The 19,131-nt window shown below is 39.5% G+C and overlaps 1 protein-coding gene across 1 annotated transcript in view; it reads right to left on the bottom strand.

The window, feature by feature from the left end:
- Positions 1-18,531, bottom strand: part of LOC123760382 (Nuclear pore complex protein Nup88) — a 29,790-nt gene extending 11,259 nt beyond the window's left edge. The window contains exons 1-9 of the mRNA XM_045746048.2: positions 18,319-18,531; positions 15,898-16,067; positions 14,038-14,163; positions 10,717-10,918; positions 7,877-7,989; positions 6,684-6,873; positions 6,329-6,486; positions 4,500-4,585; positions 108-346 (exon numbers count right to left, since the gene is read on the bottom strand). Of these exons, the coding sequence (XP_045602004.1) occupies positions 108-346; positions 4,500-4,585; positions 6,329-6,486; positions 6,684-6,873; positions 7,877-7,989; positions 10,717-10,918; positions 14,038-14,163; positions 15,898-16,067; positions 18,319-18,507 (1,473 nt within the window). The 5' untranslated portion in view covers positions 18,508-18,531. The remainder of the gene's footprint in view (positions 1-107; positions 347-4,499; positions 4,586-6,328; positions 6,487-6,683; positions 6,874-7,876; positions 7,990-10,716; positions 10,919-14,037; positions 14,164-15,897; positions 16,068-18,318) is intronic.
- Positions 18,532-19,131: the final 600 nt, after the last annotated feature.

Genomic DNA, 19,131 nt, shown 5'->3' with positions numbered 1-19,131 from the left:
ACACACACACACACAATATATATGTATGTATGTATACATACACAGACAAGCAGAAGGCATGCATATAGTATTATCTGTATACAGTATATCTACAGTTGGTACTATACCTTTCTAAGTGGGGACACAGCAAGATCATAATCAGCATTTGGGAGTTGGACAACTTTAGGTACATAAGCTGCCTGTAGATTAATGTGAATGATCCTGCCAGAAGCCAGCAGAACATAGAGAGTATGGGAAGGATTAGCGACTAAGCCCACCACGGGCATCGGACCAGCTGCAGTGAGTGATCTTGTACAAAGTAAATGATCCACAATACACGGAGCTTCACTTACTGAAAAAGCTGCATCTGAAAAATTAATGTATAATTTATATAATAGACATGACATAGGCATGAACAAATCCACAAGGGCTGTGACGAGGATTCAAACCTGCGTCTGAGAGCATCCCAGACGTAAGACGTGTATAATGAAGTAAGGGCGAAGAGGTAGAACGTCCTATTGACATAGCTCGAGTGCATGGGGAGAACTGTGCAAAATCCTGGTTTGTGTCTCGGAGAGGCTGCAGGATCCAAGTAAATTCAGTAGAATTTCTGGTTGCAATTCTTATTACCATGTCGTAGCTCAATCGATTAAGGCAGCGTCTGGGATGCTCTCAGACGCAGATTCGAATCCTCGTCACGACCCTTGTGGATTTGTTCATTTGATGCATCACGCTATTATGATTTCTGTGTGTTATGACATAGGCATTGTTGTGTGAAGGAAGGTACAAACATGCTCATGATCAGAGGTAGGGATGCACTTGCAGGAAGAAGGAAAAGCACCAATATTAAACCAAATAGTCTCTAATGTAACCAAGTCCCTCCTTTTTCTATAAGGAGCCCCTCAGAAGCTACCCTGAAAACAGTCCTGGTAGAGCCATGTCTGAGACCCAGTCTTGCTTACCAGGAGAGGAGAAAGGACCAGGACCAGAACCTGGCTCTATGAAGTGAGGGAAGCTTGGGGATTGGAGGACTACCAAAAACTGAGAAAAAAACCACCAGAAAGCATGAACTCTACAAAACAAGCACCTGCTTTAAACAAACTAGGATCCGGAAGGTAACAGGGCAAATGACCATTGCCCCAATACAAACACAACAACCATGTTATACATGACTACTACTACACTACTAGGCACAAAAGTGGGACCATCTGAAGTTTTAGCCAGCCAACTCCCTCAATCACTGGCCTGGTCATGCATAGGATACTCGAACCTCTGCTTGGACCTGTCCCATTGTTTCATGCTAAGCTAAGTGATGTTGGTTACTTAATTCCACTGGAGGCCATTGCCCCTTGGTTTCTGGTTAAGCTTCATGATTATGTTTTTATCACCCACCCTGCATGCCCTAGTTTCCTATTTCATTTTTTACTTTATGGCAAGGTTCCCTTCCTTGGTGGCCAGCTTGGATTTTGCCTGCCCTACCACAGATACCTGCTCAGAGTTCAAATTCCTACCAGCTCTTAATAGTACTTGGTTTGAACCTCCTGGTTTACTCTCCTTTCCATGGGAACCTATCTTCCTCTCATTGGAGAGATTTCCTTTAGGCACTTCTTTGACTTTCCCTGCATTGGAGTTGTCTAACTCCATTAACGAGCTGTTAATTTTACCTATTTCTGCATTTGCTGCATTCCCCCTTCTTGTTTGTGAGGTGGGATGATCTACTTGTCTTCGTTACATACGGTGTTTATGTTCTTTCAGATTCTTACACCTACAACCACATTTGTTTTTCTTGGACAGTGTGCAATTATATTTTTTTGGCACATTTATTTCCTTACAATCTGTGACCTCTTGTTCCTGAAGATGCAGACTTCAAAAATTCCTGTCAATTTTGTTATTATTTTGTACATAGTGATCATATAGTCTCTTTCATCTATCTTCTAGCTTTGGCATATTTAACACCTCTAGCCTCTCCTCAGAGCTCTTGATTTTTCAGTTCCAGGAGCCACTTAGTAGCATGTCTTTGCACCATTTCCAATTTATTGATGTGCTATTTTAGATATGGGCACCATACAACTGCTGCATATTCCAGTTTTGGTCTCAAAACTAGTGAACAGTTTCTGTAATATTTCACTATCCATGTATTTATAAGCAATTCTAAAGATAATTATCAAAAGAAGGCACCAACCCGGGAAGGTTATGTTGCACCATCAAATGTGTGGAATAATTATAGGGCGCTAAATATCACTAAAGATGCCAATATGAGAACAGAAATGCATAAGGCAAACGATATCAAAAGTATCCGATTCACCAAGAATTCTATCGAGACACAAAGTGACTGCGGGGATGGTCAGAAAGCGATTCTAAAGTTGGAGAGCATAACATATGCTCCTCACACAATGTCCTTTATGTGGTCTTCTGGTGACAGTCTACTATCCAGAACCTTTGTCAAGAGTTCTTTAATGCCTTTCCACATAATTTATAGGTTGTGTGGGGGACTATTTCCTCCTTTTTGACATTCCATAACATGACACTTATTCAAACTGAATTCCATTTGCCAAGTGCTGCTCCACACACTTATTTTGTCCAGGTCATCTTCAAAGGCCTGGCAACTGTCCAAGTCTCTTATCTTCCCTATTAGCTTAGTATCAGCAAACATGTTCATATAGTTCTATATTCCTTCTGGTAAATCATTTATATAGACAATGGACATTACTAGTGCTAGAATTGAACCCTGTGATACTCCACTAGTAACATTTCTCCAGTCTGATACATTGCCTTTGATTATCACCCCTCATTTTTCTGTCAGAAAAGTGTTCATCCATGTTAGAAGTCTTCCTGTTACCCCTCTAGCATGTTTCAGTTTCCAGAACAACCTCTTGTGTGGGACTGTCAAAAGCCTTTTTTAGATCCAAACAGATGCAGTCAACCTAACCACTCTTTCCTGTAAAATCTATCATAAAAACTAAGCAGATTTGTTACACAAAATCTTCCTGTTCAAAAATCACAGACTGTTATTGTATCACGTTTTCCTAGGTATTCTAACCAAATAGTTTTAATTATTTTTTCCAGTGTTTTGACCACCACACTTGTCAACAATACAGGTCTGTAATTTAGAGGTTCTTCTCTGCTACTATTTTTGTAGATTGGAACTAAGTTTGCCTTTATACCAGCATATACATTTGCTAATATGTACATAAATGTGAAAAATGAATTTAAGTGGAATGCTCAGCTCAGGTACACATTCTCTCAGAACCCAAGGTGAAACGCCATCTGGGCTAACAGCTTTATTTCTTCCTAGCTTCTTGAGTAACTTTTCTACTTCGTCTCAAGACATCTCTATGTAATCATTAGATTTCCCTTGAAATCCGCATTGGGTCTAGTTCTCTGAAACCCTCATTGTGCACACACATTTTGGAACTGTTCATTTAGTGTTTTGCACATTTACTTTTCATTTTCTGTGAATCTTTTTCCCATTTTCAATCTCTAGATCTTATCCTTAACATGCAGTTGCTTAAAAAAAAAAAAAGATAGAAAACACCTTGTTCTGTTTTACATTTGTCCATTATCCTTGTCTTAATGTTTCTTTCTGGCTCTCTTCTTACTACCATGTAGTTGTTTCGTATTTGTTTGCATTGTTAAGTTTGAGGGTTAGGCCTCTTCCAACACTGATGCTACTTTTTGTTTTTTCTCTAGCTCTCTCATTTTTCATTGACCAATCCTGTTTTCCAGCTCTGTATTTGTGTCAGCACTTCAGTGCTGATCAAGCAGGGGGTGTAGCCAACCACAGAGAAATAGCAAAATTAGTTAAATACAGTCGATTGGAAGGTCAATGCTGTACACTTTTGTTCCCATAGCATCTGAGATGCTCGACCCCTGGGGTAGGAGTGCCTTGGGATTTCTCAAAGAATTCCAGGCTCGTTGACATCACCAGAGACCCAAGGGCTACCAGTTACTTGTTTCAGCGCATCAGTGTGGCGATCCAGAGGGAAAATGCCTGCTGCGTCCTCGGTTCCTGTCCGGAAGCAGAGGAGATCCAAGAAATCCATCACCTTTAGGCATTCATTGTATTAACCAATATACATCTTGTAACCTTTAAACATCTAATAAAACACAATATATACATGTATATATCTGTACAAGTACTGTATATACATACTGTACATATATATTTATTTATTTTAAATTTATATATTGCATTTTAACTGTACTGTACTGTGCAACACACCTTAAGGCGCTCTGAGGGTTGTGTTTTTTTTTAATTTGGCCATATTTTAAGGTTTTTAATGTTTTCATCGTTCTTTGTGGTTTTAAATGAAAATTATTGAGTTTGGAAACATTGACATTAACATTAGCTGAACATTTATAAAAAAAAATAAAAAATGTCCTTAACAACTGCACCATGAAATTTTTGCCAAAAACAGGTGCGCAGTTCAGGGGTTCAATAAAATTTTTATAAAATTTAAGCCATGTTAATAAAATATAAACAAAACTGATGTAATGAAAATCAAAATATTTTTGCTAACCATCAGGCAAGTCAGTGTACTGAAGGAGATGCTCAATCAACGGAACAGTAATGCCATGGACACCTGCGTCGTGACTCACCCAGTACCTGTCAAAAAGAAGGTCATTATTTTGGCAAATAAATGCTCATTAATTTGCAAAAACTAATGAATTTTGTCTCTTTCTATTTTGTCCTTACCTTGTTCATTGTACATCTGGTCCTGGATAATCATGAGGGCTGCATTCTTGTATACCCAAATAAATATCCGGCATTTATTATTTAATTAAAGTTTGCCACATTAACATTTTTATATATTGGCACAATATTTACAATTTTCTATTGTCATCTACATCTCCTTCCTGAAGCGAGACTTTGAAGATAATTCATAATTTGACATTTCTCTATGCCTTCAAAATCTTGGGCCATATAGTATCCCATCAAAACCTCGGGTAATAAGGTATCTCATCTAGTCCGGGTGCTTTGCGAGCCAAATACAGAGGCAATTAATGATTCCATGCCAAGGCATATGGATCCTACAGATGCCCAAACATCTTGGATATTCATCGAAAGGTAACCCTGTCCACCTCTGAGTCTGCAGAAATAGGACAGAAGTGAGAGAGGTGCAATTATCTTCAGAGTCCACAATCACAGAGGAAAGGGACAAGTGGACCAACCACTTTTTAAAATTTCAACAGTGAATCACCTAAAGGCAATCCAAAGGCAGCCAGTAATCCAAGCCTTACTGGAAAAGAATGCTACTGAGTACTGATGCACCATTCAGACTGCCATGTGTGCCTGACTTCTTAATGCATGTCAGGGCATTAGGTTGGTTATCTTGAGATGATTTCGGGGCTTTTAGTGTCCCCGCGGCCCGGTCTTCGACCAGGCCTCCACCCCCAGGAAGCAGCCCGTGACAGCTGACTAACACCCAGGTACCTATTTTACTGCTAGGTAACAGGGGCATAGGGTGAAAGAAACTCTGCCCATTGTTTCTCATCGGCACCCGGGATCGAACCCGGGACCACAGGATCACAAGTCCAGTGTGCTGTCCGCTCGGCCGACCAGTTGGGATTGCCAGCTCCAATAAAGAGGGTGTGGTGGCTGGTGTTCCAACTAGGTGGCACTGAGTAGTTTGGGTAGTAATAGTTTAGTGATAATTGGTGTTGCTTCATTTTGCTAAATATCGTTTGGGTGTGTGGGGATATGTTCTTTGCTTCATGTGATTTGGTTAATTGGTGGATGCATTGAGATAAACACACTACTGTCTTTTTGCCCAATTATGTCAAGTGCCTGAAGCCTGGCATCTGAACGATATCCCAGAGTGAAACCTGACTTTTCACGAGACATTTATAACTGATCAGCATCTGAGCAAAGTAATACCACTACACTAATTATCTAGAACAGTATCTCAGTCTTTTCATTACCTATGTATTATGAGTATGTCAATTGTAAAATACTATCAAATATTCATTAATTTGTAAATCTTTATACATTTTTTATTTCTAAAATTAAAGAAGTGGGTATGTGATTTAGCAACAACAAAAAATTCCCCAATGTATAGCATCCCTGCCAAATCTTGTGAATAAAACATGGCAACATCAGTTTGTATATATAATGTAGAAGAATAACCATCGCCTCTATTCCCCTCTTCTTCAACGATAAAATTATTGCTTCATATACAAAGTGTCAATCTCATTCATTATACCACATCAATCCGTATCACAAATGCATTCAATAGCAAAATTCTAAATTAAAGACAACTTTTCTTAAACAATAAAAATATGCTACTGTATAGACAAATGTTTTAGAGGTAAGAAAGCTTCTGAAATACAAAATGAAATCTGAATGTACCGAGTGGGTGTGGTAGGGTCTGGATGGAGAGAGAGGAGCGAAGTGAAATGTTCATCATCTTGGAGAAGAGATAACTGCAGCTCTATAGTCTCGTACACGTGTAGTTTGACTGTCGTTGGAGTAAACTTGGCTCCAAACTTGTTGATACTGTCTTCAGGCTGTGAATTATAGCATATGAATAAAATATAAATACCTGTATATACAATTAAATATAGTCAAAACTATGGTAAACACTACCTACATTACTTCAAAATTTGATAAACATTTTGCCAAATACATTCCTTTCTTTTGAACTACTATTCTGCTCATGGGAAGATCAATTAATGTGTTTTTCCAGATATATCTCTTTACTTACAGGTAATTCCCCTTCATTGTTTATGTCACTGTCAATGACAATGCAGTGGTGAAGCTGCCCAGCCGTGGTAGCAATAACAAGCACCGGAGGTGAGGATTGCAGTACGAGAAGACTACACGAGTCCAGCCCATAGTTGCTGTCACATGATGGAGTCATACTCAGGGGGCCATACAGTCTATGCATGGGTGGTCTAGAAAAAAAAATATATGTATTTGTATGTATGTGTGTGTGAGATTACCTAAGTGAAGTTACAGGAAGAGAGCTATGCTCGTGGTGTGATATAACAAAGAATGCTGGCATTCTTTATTATATCACACTAACACTATTGATGGTTCCTCCATCACCACCTCACTTAACCTGTTCCAACCGTCTACCACTCTTATTTGGATCCGAACTGATCCAGCCAGCAGTCCTAGGGCATTCTGGGACTTTTTTCCAAGATAGCTGCCTCTCACCGGAGGTACCAGGAGTCCTTTTATACCCAACCAACCGTGCTCGCATTTTGAATGGGTACGAAATCTTAAATTGGTGTTTTCTCGGCCTGAGTAGTTTTTGGTGAACAAGTTTTCTCGGCCAGCACAGTCCAGTGGTTAAGGGGGATTCTTAACTTTCTCATGTTTTCCTTTTCTCCTAAAATCACAGACATTTTCCTTTGAAATGAGGCCTTCTCCTAAACCTATTATATTTTCAATGATTTTCATCACTTCTGCTGCTCTGTCCACCCTAGATATTTATTTTTATAAACACCCAAAGATTATGAACTTACTTCTATCTGCAGTGCTTTGTACTAATTTACTGTTGATAACCAGTTCTTTCGTAATTGCTTGCCTAATTTCTGCTTCTTAGTTGTCATTTCTGGTTTTGACTTCCAAAAGTAAATTTAAGTGAATAATAAAATAAAGTATTTTTTCTACAGAAATTCTACCAATACATGTACTACAAAAATAAACAAATTACAATCAATACTTTAGTACTTATCTATATATAATAGTACCTGTATTATAAAAAGTCATTTATGTAGCAGTGCTCAAAGTACAATTTTTTTTTTATTAAAAACACAAGTTATGTAGAATTCAAGTTAATACAATGAGGCATTCTTGAGTTAATGAAAGGAAACCCATTAGAAGAAACAGAATAAAACAGAACAACAAAACCATGCGGTATCCCTGTGACACCCAATTATGGGAGTGTACCTGTTTGAGCCGAGGATTGTAATTGTGAAGTAGACTTCTCCGTTGCCATACAGTATAAACACTGGCCACTGCAGGCCTAAATATGTTTGCCTCTTCACATTCTCTGGGTCAATCTGAAAGGTACAATTAGTTTAAATACCAATAATAACAACATTAAAATCTCTAAATTTCAGAACTCTGAGGAGGAGGCTCCCCATCATCTGGGTCAGAACACCTGCATTGATCCTACAAGGATCTCTGGAAAAGTTCTTTGAGGAAACATTGTAAAGTATTTTAATCTGCATACCTATTCCTATGCACATAGATCTTTCCTTAGTAAACAGCTGAAAGTGATGGAGAGTATAAAGTAGAATTAGAATCATCATTGGTACTGATACTAATATTTTGGATGATATTGTCTTATTAACCGATACTTAATATGTGTCATCAGGTGTTAGAATTGAACCTGCCCATGTATAAAAAAAATACTATTGAAGTATTGGATGAAATTTTAGACACAGATAATGTACTACACAAATAAGCCAATAATAATAATAATAAAAATAATGCACCTCAATTACTGGCTAGGAAAACTAATTAGATTGAACAAGCTTTAGTTAAAGGAAAATACTCTCAAATATGGTAAACCATAGACTGGTATCAGAGTACTGTACTGTATATGCTAATTTTAATGTCATAATACATTTTCTTTTTAAGTAACCCTTAGATCAAATAGATGTATGAAATTTTATATGATTTAGGTAAATGAACCTAATCATAGCCATGTCAATTCATTCCATAATTGTGCTATCATGCCAAGGATGACATTATTTTTCACATACCATATAGTGTGAATTTGATGATCAAACCATATATCAGAAAATGAACAAACAACGTTGTTTTTCATCACAAGACTTGACAAGGAAGAAAATGCAGAACAGAACCAGTGAAAAGTAGAAGCGCCATAGGCACACACACAACACTGTCTGAACATCAGGGGTCAACAGCTGTTCAATACCCTCCCAGCAAAGCATTAGAAATATTGCTAGAACAAAGGTGGATATCTTAAAGAAACATCTATACAAGTTCTAGCAAGAAGTACTGAACCAACGAGGTTGTAGTGGATATGTGGACTGCTCCAAACAACAGCCTGTTGGACCAAGTTATCACAAGTTGAGCCTTGCCCGAGGTCAGGCTCTGGGAGTAGAACAACTCCCAAAACCCTTTCCGGGTATGTTCCAGGATTCGACGTGGCTATTACAATCCAGTTATCTAACCGAGTGAATAAACTGAATCGTAACGTATTTATATTTATTATAGATTTACACAGAGATCACACTAACGTGATGCAGCAAATGAACTAATCCACAAGGGCCGTGACGAGGATTCGAAACTGTGTCCGGGAGCATCCCAGACACTGCCTTAATCGACTGAGCTATGACAGGGTTAACCTGTCACAGCTCAGTCGATTAAGGCAGTGTCTGGGATGCTCCCGGATGCAGGTTCGAATCCTCGTCACGGCCCTTGTGGATTTGTTTATATTAAGATGATAATTTATTACCCATATAAGATGTAATAAAGATGCTAGGTTCATGTCTTGTATTGTTGTCTTATTATATATGAAGGAGGAGAGTATTATTGATGTACAGTACTGTATTCTGGTATGTAGGCTTGTATTCGTACTTTTGTATGGGTGCCCTCTTGCGTGAGGGCACGCAAGAGCGTCGGGTTTTGAAGTCGAGTGAAATTCTGAGTCTGGTGGGCAAGGCCTGAGGCGGGAGACAGGATGTTGTGGTCAGGGAGTACCAACATTGTCGTGTGTGGGGAGAATGCATGAGAGTTTCTTGAGGTTTCCTTGGCCCAAAGTCAGTTATAGATCTCTGGAGCCATACAGTCAAGTATGTGTGCGTGAATGCTGTGAAGTCCACGTATGTTTTTACTTCCTATGAATGTTTAGTTATAGTGGAAATTTCCATACTTGAGGGGAACCGTGAGTCACTCACAAACATGGCGGACATGCGGCCTGCTGCCATTTCACTTCATGTTTATTTACAGTATACAGTACCTGTTATTTTCAGTTAGGTCAGTTTCCCCATGGTATTCCCAGTATGTAATAGGTTAATCATATACCCATCACCTGTGAGGGTATGTTAATTCTTTAGTCTTATTTAGCAGTAATGAGTACTCAAGTCTTGTACTCACCTCACCTAGTTGTGCTTGCGGGGGTTGAGCTTTGGCTCTTTGGTCCCACCTCTCAACTGTTAATCAATTGGTGTAAAGATTCTTGAGTGTACTGGGCTCTATCAAATCTACATTTGAAACTGTGTATGGAGTCTGCCTCCAATAATGCCTCACTGAATTGAACATTTTGCTCCAATCACACTGTTCAAACCCCCTAGGAATTTGTTAGAAACAGGACCCATTGTAAATATATTTTTATTCCTTTAGAGAAAATATTTGATCTACAATTCTCTAACTTTGGTAAAACCTCCCAACTATACACCAAGTCAGTTTCCCCAACCACAGGTTCTCAACCTAGGACCTGTGGGGTATGTGTACGACAGGTACACGATGCTTTCTACAAGTAAATTTTATAAAAACTCCAACGTACCAGTACATGAAAATGGCTGCATACCCCAAATATTTCCCACTAGTGAACCCCTAAGAGCATGCATAACCCAGGTTGAGAACCCCTGCAGCCTCACCCTCAAATGTAACTCTTGCCACTTCTAGTCTCAGAACCACCAAAAAATGAACCTAGCATTATAATATCTTGAGTGATTTTTCTATCAGAACTTAATAACATTGCTAAAACATATGACATGAGTAATCAAAATTATAATGAAGTCAGGATCTCTTACCAAATTTTCGATCACTCCATTGGAGACAGGATTCCCAGACAGGCATTTTACGGGTTCACTTGGAAGACCGAAATCAAATGAAACTGCACTTTCTCCTAGATTAGAACTACAAGTGAAACTGGAACTACTAATAACACCTGCTCTTCCTGATCCAACAGATATTGCTTGCTCTGGAATTTCATTTGTTGATAAGTTGTATATTCTGAAACAGATTTAGAATTTTAGGACACTAAAATATGGTTTTGAATGCATTACAAATAGCCTTTTCCAGCATGACATTTAATTTTTCCCTAAGGAAAGAACAATGTGTGTTCTAATGGACTTGATTATACAAAGTAAGGCAGGTCAACAATATGCCCCAGAGTAACAGGGATCTTTTTAAAATATAATAAAATATAGTAATAATAAATAAAATATCCATCAGCTTTTACTGGTGCTTGGAAGACAATGGAGTTTGATCAATCAAGCCCAGCACCACTACTAGAAAATGCATTAGAATGCCTTTTAAGTCCATTTGAAGCTCCACTCAATCTATCAGAACCTGCCAAGAATCACACACTAACCAACAGCAGGATCACCAGGCCACTACCGGGCAGTAGCACCGGCACCAAAATGCCAGTGTTGAAAGTAATGAAAAGCCAATATCTGGGCAAGCCCAGTGGCTCCCTGAAGTTACTACATACTGATATGGTACCATCTACTATGTCACATCAGCTGTGGAGTTCTAAAGACCTACAGAAAACCAACTCTAAAACCTTGCTCACTCAAAGAGGCACAGGGAGTGGTGACATTTATTTTTGCCACCTCACTAAGGAAGGCAACCATAAAGTCTGCAAGTCAAAACAAATCACTGCTGTCTTCAAAAGGGATTGAAGCCACAAAACCCACCTAACGAACTTCCTCAACTATGCAAACAAACGATTGCATTCACTTAGACTTAACAAGATCTCATTCTCCCCACCACCCACACCATGAGTTGGGGTGGTGGGCAGAATGAGACCTTTCACCCACCACCCCACTTGTGGTAGGGGTGGTGGGGCAAATGACAATCTCTCCCCCACTTGCGGGGAGGGGAAGGGGAAAAAGAAAGTAGCTCACGGCCAGCTGGCGTTTCAGCCCTCAGTTCTAGGGCAAATGTAGGTATCCACTTGATAATCTGGAAGAGATAGAGGGAATCAAGGAGACATTGGGGTTCACCCAAAAATTGGCATTTAATAACATTCAGTGGTGGTTTTACACTAATTGTAAATGTGTGGCCACGTCTGTGGTAGAGAGAAAAAAAAATGGTGGTTTTCTGGGAATAGCCCCTTGTGGCTCCCTGAAGCTAACTACCCAGCGAGATGGAAAACATGCGAACTCACCAGGAAGGAGGAAACACCGCAGGATTCACAACGAAGATGAGACACCTGACTTAGAGATGACCCAAAGCCACACAAGTGCACCAAAGTCTAGGGAACAGTAAAAGATACAAGATCTCCAAAACCTGCCACACCTGAATGTTAGCCCGGGACACGTTTGTGAACACTGCCAACAGAGCGGCATACTTCCTAACATGGTCCCAAGGGTAGACCGCAGGCCAGCGGGACTTAATAATACTGTAGACGACCTGAAAAAGACGAGCCTTGGAACAAGGGTCAAGGAAAGAAGATCCACCCAGAAGGAATCCACCAACGCATAATCAGCGGCACGAAGATAGTACTGGACAGCTGCCACAGGACAATGCATCCCTGGCTGAACCAACCATCAATGACAAAAGTACTCCTTTGGAACCTAACCGACTCATTCTTTGCCAGAAAAGATGCTGGGTGAAAATGAACAAAATGCCTACCAGGGCTAAAAGAACAAAACCTCCACCTTCAGAGGAGAGCACGAAGCTCTCCAACATGACAACCGGAAGCAAGAGAAACCCAAAAAAACAAGACTTAAAATGAACAATCATGGACCGAAGGGGACACAGTAAAACAAGACAGAAATGCAACACGGTCTAAACACCAAGCAGGCTCAGGCGGTACATGATCAGGCCTGAGGAGAAACAATGCATGAAAAAGCTTACGTAATGGAGCCGAAGTAGTATCGACCCTAAACACAAGCTGCAGCAGAGACCAAGGCTGAGCTGGCCACCAGGGAGCGAAAAAGATCACCCTTCCCAGGTAGGGACTCCAACATGGCCAGGAACCAGAGCAACAGCCAGACCTGGGGAAAGAAGTAGAGGAATCCCCACCTCGACCAGTCCAGCTGAAAGGCATCCACTGCAAAAGCTTCATAATTGGAGAATGGAGCCACGTACAGGGGAAAGCGCCGATTCCATGCCGACACAAAGAGGTCCATGTTCGAGCACCCGAATGTCTCACAAACCCACAGGAAGGCGAAAGCATTGACAGTCAACTCTATGGAAATGGGAAGGAACTGGGACAGTGTGTCTGTGAGGATGTTGGACACCCTGGACAGCCAACCCTGAGGACCTAGAAGCAGAGCTACATGAAGTGTCCAACTCCAAAGAGACAAGAGACTGAGTAACCCCCCCCCTCACCCAGATGAGACGGTGAACCATGGGGAAAACAGACAAAATGGAGCCGGAGCACAGAGCCCAGAGGAATCCGAACTCTCCAAAGTGTATGTCACACAGTTGCAAACTCCCGAACTATACTGTGAGCCCAACAAAGGAGAAGGCACCAATGACCCTGGCTTGCTTGGTGAGTGCTGGTTGGTAAAATCAGAAACCCAGACATTCAACCACTGAAAACTCTGCAGCTGGTAGTCAAAGCTGACCTTGAACACTTGTACAATAATAATTGTTGATTTATTATGTGCCTTAAAAAATTTGACTAATTTGAAATGGAGGTCATCCTCCTATGATGTTAATTATCATGCTTAGACACAATCGAACATTTTGGAAGGATCCCTGTCATGCCGATGAAGATTGCTGGCCTCTAACTGTGCATAATCCCCAACACAATGGGACCAGGAAGGATCTTGCCTAGTAAAAAAGAGAAGGATAGCTCAGAAATATATACAGCACTGTAATTATACATGTTCAAGAAAGATAAAAGTTGACAAGTTATGAAGCAAGCTTCCTCATTAGATATCCATTTATAAACTATATACAGTACAATAAAACACTTTTACTGTACTATAAAATACTTATAATGTACTATAATATAGTACTGTACTGTATATACTAAACTATATACTATACACTATAAAATACAGCTATATAAAATACTTGACAAATTTTATTGTCACTTTTATAATAAACAGACTATTATTTTTAATGGCCAAATAACAACAACAATTACTGTAGTTTAAATGTAAACAGTTTACCGCAGGTAATTATCCGAGGCAAGGATAACTATGTGGTTGTTCTCCAGAGACCCTGGATGCCATGCAGCAGCCACCACCTCCAGTTTAGGATGACATGAGAAGAATCGCTCGGCCACGTACTCCACCCTAAAGTGATATGCATTATATTACCAGCAGTAAACAAAACTTTTGCGCTGAAAAATCATACGTAGAACAAACCAATTTTTTTTAATTATTCCATTCTTGAATTGCCAATGTATAAACAAAATGAATTAGATAAGGTTCACATAGCATCAGGGCAATCGAGATAAGTATACCCAGGTATACTTGTGCGCTAGGCCAGCACATCTCGGGACACAAACTAAATGAAGTATCAAGTGAAATGGATGCAATGATCACATGGTGGCAAAATGATTTCGGGTTGGTGTAACGAGTACTGAAATCGTTACGTTAAAGTCTGGGATGTGTTCCCAATTAATTTCTCCAGTGCACTGTAAGGAATGCATGCTTGTGACAATAGTCATGAGGTTTGTGCTTTATGCCAGTCTGTAACTGAATATTGGGAATACATTTGCCCTCTTTCTAGAATTCTGGAAGTTCACTAGTTTCAAGCACTTTATATAAATTCTTAGTGGATATAAAGTATGCAGCATCCTTCAGAGGCTAGTGACACCTAATTAATTCCTAGCTCTTTTATCTAGTTCCTTTAGGTATTTTTTTTACCTCTTCTTCAGTGATTAGCATAAGGTACTGTATAACATAGCTTCTGCCTGCCTATTGTCTCCTGGTTTTGGTCTCCACTCTGTTTTGTAAACCTGGAACCTTTAGTTGAATTTTTCACAGTAATTTATCACTTTCCATTAAATTTTTATTTTTGATTTCTCAGTTTGATCAAAGGATTCTTTACTGCATGTTCCTCTGTACACAGCTATGCAGCAGTTTTGCCTGGGTTTTATTTTTTTCTGCCGTGTCATTTACAAATTGCTACTCAGTTTCTCTCATTGCTTTCGTATACTCACCTCTGGCATTTTTCAGTGCATCAATTTTTTTATGAATGTTGGGGTGCAGTAGTGGTATGTGTAGGTATGTGGCAGTACTTTTGAGGTTACCTTGAGATTGTTCCAGGGATAAATGTCCCTACTGCCTGGTCTCTAACCATAACTCCTGACTGACTGTCTAGTTGAGCAGGCTGTAGACACCACTGCATGCAGTCTGATGTATGAATCTTAGCCTCATTGATCGGGTACCCATTGGAGGTGTTTATCAAGTTACCGCTTCAATGTCAGAACGAGGTCAGCTAATTATGCCTTTTATATTTACAGTACATAGAGGATGCTAGAAATTCTTGGACCCTTAATGTTTATATTATTGCCTTAAAGAGTATCTATTGCAGCAGCCCTCTTCAGTGAGGTTATTTAACACCTTTGGTCATGCCTCTCAGGGTCTCAAATGGAATTACAGTATTTCAATGAGAAGTGGATGTATTGGTAGTACATGTATTCCATTCACCTGGGCACTTGAAAAACTGTGGACCCCACGCGTGTGAGGCAGAAGCTCTATTGACCGAGCCATTGAGCAGTCTTGGGGAAAGTTTACAGAAACAGCATCCTGCTGCCAAACTGGAATTTTATTTCCTTATTAAAACTACTCAACAGCTTGGTCGATAGAGCTTCAGTTTCATAGAGCACAGAATGTTTCCCAAATATCTGCCCTCAGTCATGGGAGGGAATGCCCAGGAACAACTCTCATATGGAAGTAGCCTAGGTTACATTGCCTCATATGACAGTATTCAATATGACAGTCTAATGAAGACAGAAAAATTGTATTTTAATCCATATTTAGAGTACTGTACGTATATTAATACTAAACTCACAACTTTACCTGCACGTTATTGTGTTTCTCCCTCCATCATACAGTGGAGGAGTGCCAGAACGATGAGGCAACTCAACGATGGCAACACCTCGGTGGCCAATCAAGGCAACATCACTCCCACTTTTGTTTATTTTTATATGTTCCACCTCCCAAACTGGTGGCTTGGATAGAGCTAATTTCTGAAAATGAAAAAATAAAAATAATGTAGTACTGTACCCAAGCATGGAGACCATCTTTAGATGGCCATATTTACCTTGGAGATTTGTCAACCTGGTATGAAATCAACTCTCATACCAGGAAAGTTGAGTGCCACAGAAATAACCCCGCAAACTAACCCCATCCTCCTAAAACGATAGCACTTATATTTATGAGAATATTTAACTTGTAAACTCTGTGACAAACCTTTAAGACATTTACTTGAATACTATATTGTTGAATGTGAAACTGTAAAAGATTTTAGACCTCCTGGCCTATTGTACCACCAACTGTGTAACTATTTCACCGAATCTGGTGTATTGGACCACATCCCAACAGTTTATTCTAAATTTGCTTGTCCATTTTAACCACCGTGCTGTGTAGAACGCCCTGCGACACTCTTGAGAGTTTTGCTATAAATTTTTTTAATTAGGCTATTCAGTATTTTTAATGTTTTTCATGGTTTCATCACTCTTTGTGTTTTAAAATGAAAATGGTTGAGTTTTGAAACATTTGTACATTAACTTTACCTGAACATCTATAAAAACAACAAAAGTATGTCCTTAACAACTGCACCATTAAGTTTTTGTATGTTATTTCTAAGCTACACCTCTTATGAACTCATCCCTGTTTTATCCTCACATCTTTTTACTCTGAAACATCTTACTTGACAAAGTTCCTCCTATATTCATAAACCAACATTTTTTTTATTTTTATAATTTTTTTTTATAAAACTTTATAGAAGTCTATAACTTCTAACTATATACTATAACTTCTAACTATATAACTATAACTATAAAATACTGAACAAACAGGAGGACATTAATACTCTGTATTTTTTATATGAACCAATTGATTTTTAGTAGGTATTCTCTACTAAAGAGTTCCTCACCACTACAGTACTCATTTTGGCTTATGTCCTCCACTTCTCACTTTAGTCTACAGTCTTGCACACTACTACTTATTATGATCTACGGTCTTGCATACTGCTTCTCATTTTAGTCTACGGTCTTGCACACTACTACTCACTTTAGTCTGCGAACTTCACACCTTACAAAAAAGGGGGGGGGGGGTAAGAAAAACTACGGATTTTACAAGCCCAATTTAAGTCTACGGGTTTGCACGTCCTCCTCCAAATGGAGGGGACATTCCCACACAGGAAAGTTGGATTTAAAAATTCATAAACTGAAACATATAGTATAGTACTGAACAATACTTTCTAATACAATACAATGTTCAGTAAAATACTGAAACAGGATATTAATTCAGACCAATTCTTTAAAAGGTCACATGTAGCACATCTGAAGGGCAACAAGTTCAACAAGCCACAATGAAGGACTGAAAACAGTAGATGCTTTTTCATCCATTGAGTTATTAACCCTTGGCACTACCTACCCATCGAAGCCATAAATGCCAAGACATTACTGCAGTTCAAAATGCAGTTGGAAGTCTCATAAAAAAAAAAAAATTTGCTAGAAATTAGATTTAGGAAAGACTTGGATAAATACTGGTTCGGTAACAGGGTTGTTGATTTGTGGAACCAATTCAATTATCAGTCTCCGTGGTGTAGTGGTAAGACACTCGCCTGGCGTTCAGCGAGCGCCTTGTCATGGGTTCGTATCCTGGCCGGGGAGGATTTACCGGGTGAAAATCCTTAACTGTAGCCTCTGTTTTAACGCGACAGTAAAATGGGTACTTGGTTGTAAAAACGATTCTTCGCGGCGGGGATCGTATTCCATGGACCTGCACAAAATGCTACGCGTACTAGTGGCTGTACAAGAATGTAATAACTCTTGTGTGTGTGTGTGTATGTTATAGATATATATATTATATATATATATTATATATATATATATATATATATATATATATATATATATATATATATATATATATATATATATATATATAAGAATTACAGCGTAATGTGGTTGAGGTGGGATCCCTTGATTGTTTCAAACATGGGTTGGACATGTATATGAGTGGGATTGGGTGGTTATAAACAGGAGCTGCTTCGTATGGGCCAACAGGCCTTCTACAGTTACCTTTTTTCTTATGTTCTTAAATTACCTACTTAAAATTATCCGTTAGATTAAGGATCTGCCCGAAATGCTATACATGATAGTGGTTTTACAAAAATGTAAAATCATCAATGCTATGTACTCTCATAAACCCCAAAAAACTTTCTTGTATATAAATACCTTGTACACACATTACATCACGTCACAAAATTACCTGGACTTTAGAATTGGTTGGAGTTAGTAGCTGAGAAAGAAGACAGCCATCTTCCCTGCTCCAGGCCACAATAACATCATCAACAAGATCTAGGAGTGAATACTGTGAAGACTTAGTGAAGTGTTGATGAGTGTGTGAGTGAGAGAGGTAGTGAGAGAGCGCCAGTGTCTGCCCGCCACCACCCGCCATGATGTCAACACTACGCCTTAAGCCTCATAGTGACCTCGGCTTCCCATCATCCTTACCCTTCACTTCTTACCAAAATATAACCCTCTAATTGAAGTATTTAGTTACTTTATTAAATATTGCAATATATTTACTATTTTTAGCCATAGCGCAGATGAAAAATGCAGAGGAAACGATATTAGAAAATCCAAATCAGTGGAACGCTTTCGGACATCCCCGACGTTTAAACACCACAATGCCAGAGTTAACATGCAGCAGCAGCAGTGGTCGGGATGATGTTGTTATAGATTCAGCTACTCGGAACAAGTTCCAAGTAGCACGGGCTATGGTGAGCCCGTAGCGGACTTGCCTGGCACAGGAGCGGTGCCCTGATCCAGTGGTCGGGAGGACGGGCACTTCATGCTCACTCCACCTACTACCAACAAGAAGAAAAAGTAGAGTTTACCTGAGGGACACTAACACTTAAGTGGTCTCGACGAGGACAGGAAGCCGGCAGTTTGTCAAATTCCCCCCCCCCCCACATTAACCCTGGTGATTTTTATCAAGCTAGATTTTAAAGTTTGCAGAGTTGTCATTTATGCCTTCGGTCGGCGGGTAGGCGGTTCAATGGGTTTATATATATACAGT

The sequence above is a fragment of the Procambarus clarkii genome, chromosome 39 (genome assembly GCF_040958095.1).
Source record: "Procambarus clarkii isolate CNS0578487 chromosome 39, FALCON_Pclarkii_2.0, whole genome shotgun sequence".
In the NCBI taxonomy this organism is placed as follows: Eukaryota; Metazoa; Arthropoda; class Malacostraca; order Decapoda; family Cambaridae; genus Procambarus; species Procambarus clarkii.
This window is presented reverse-complemented; position numbering and strand designations above follow the sequence as displayed.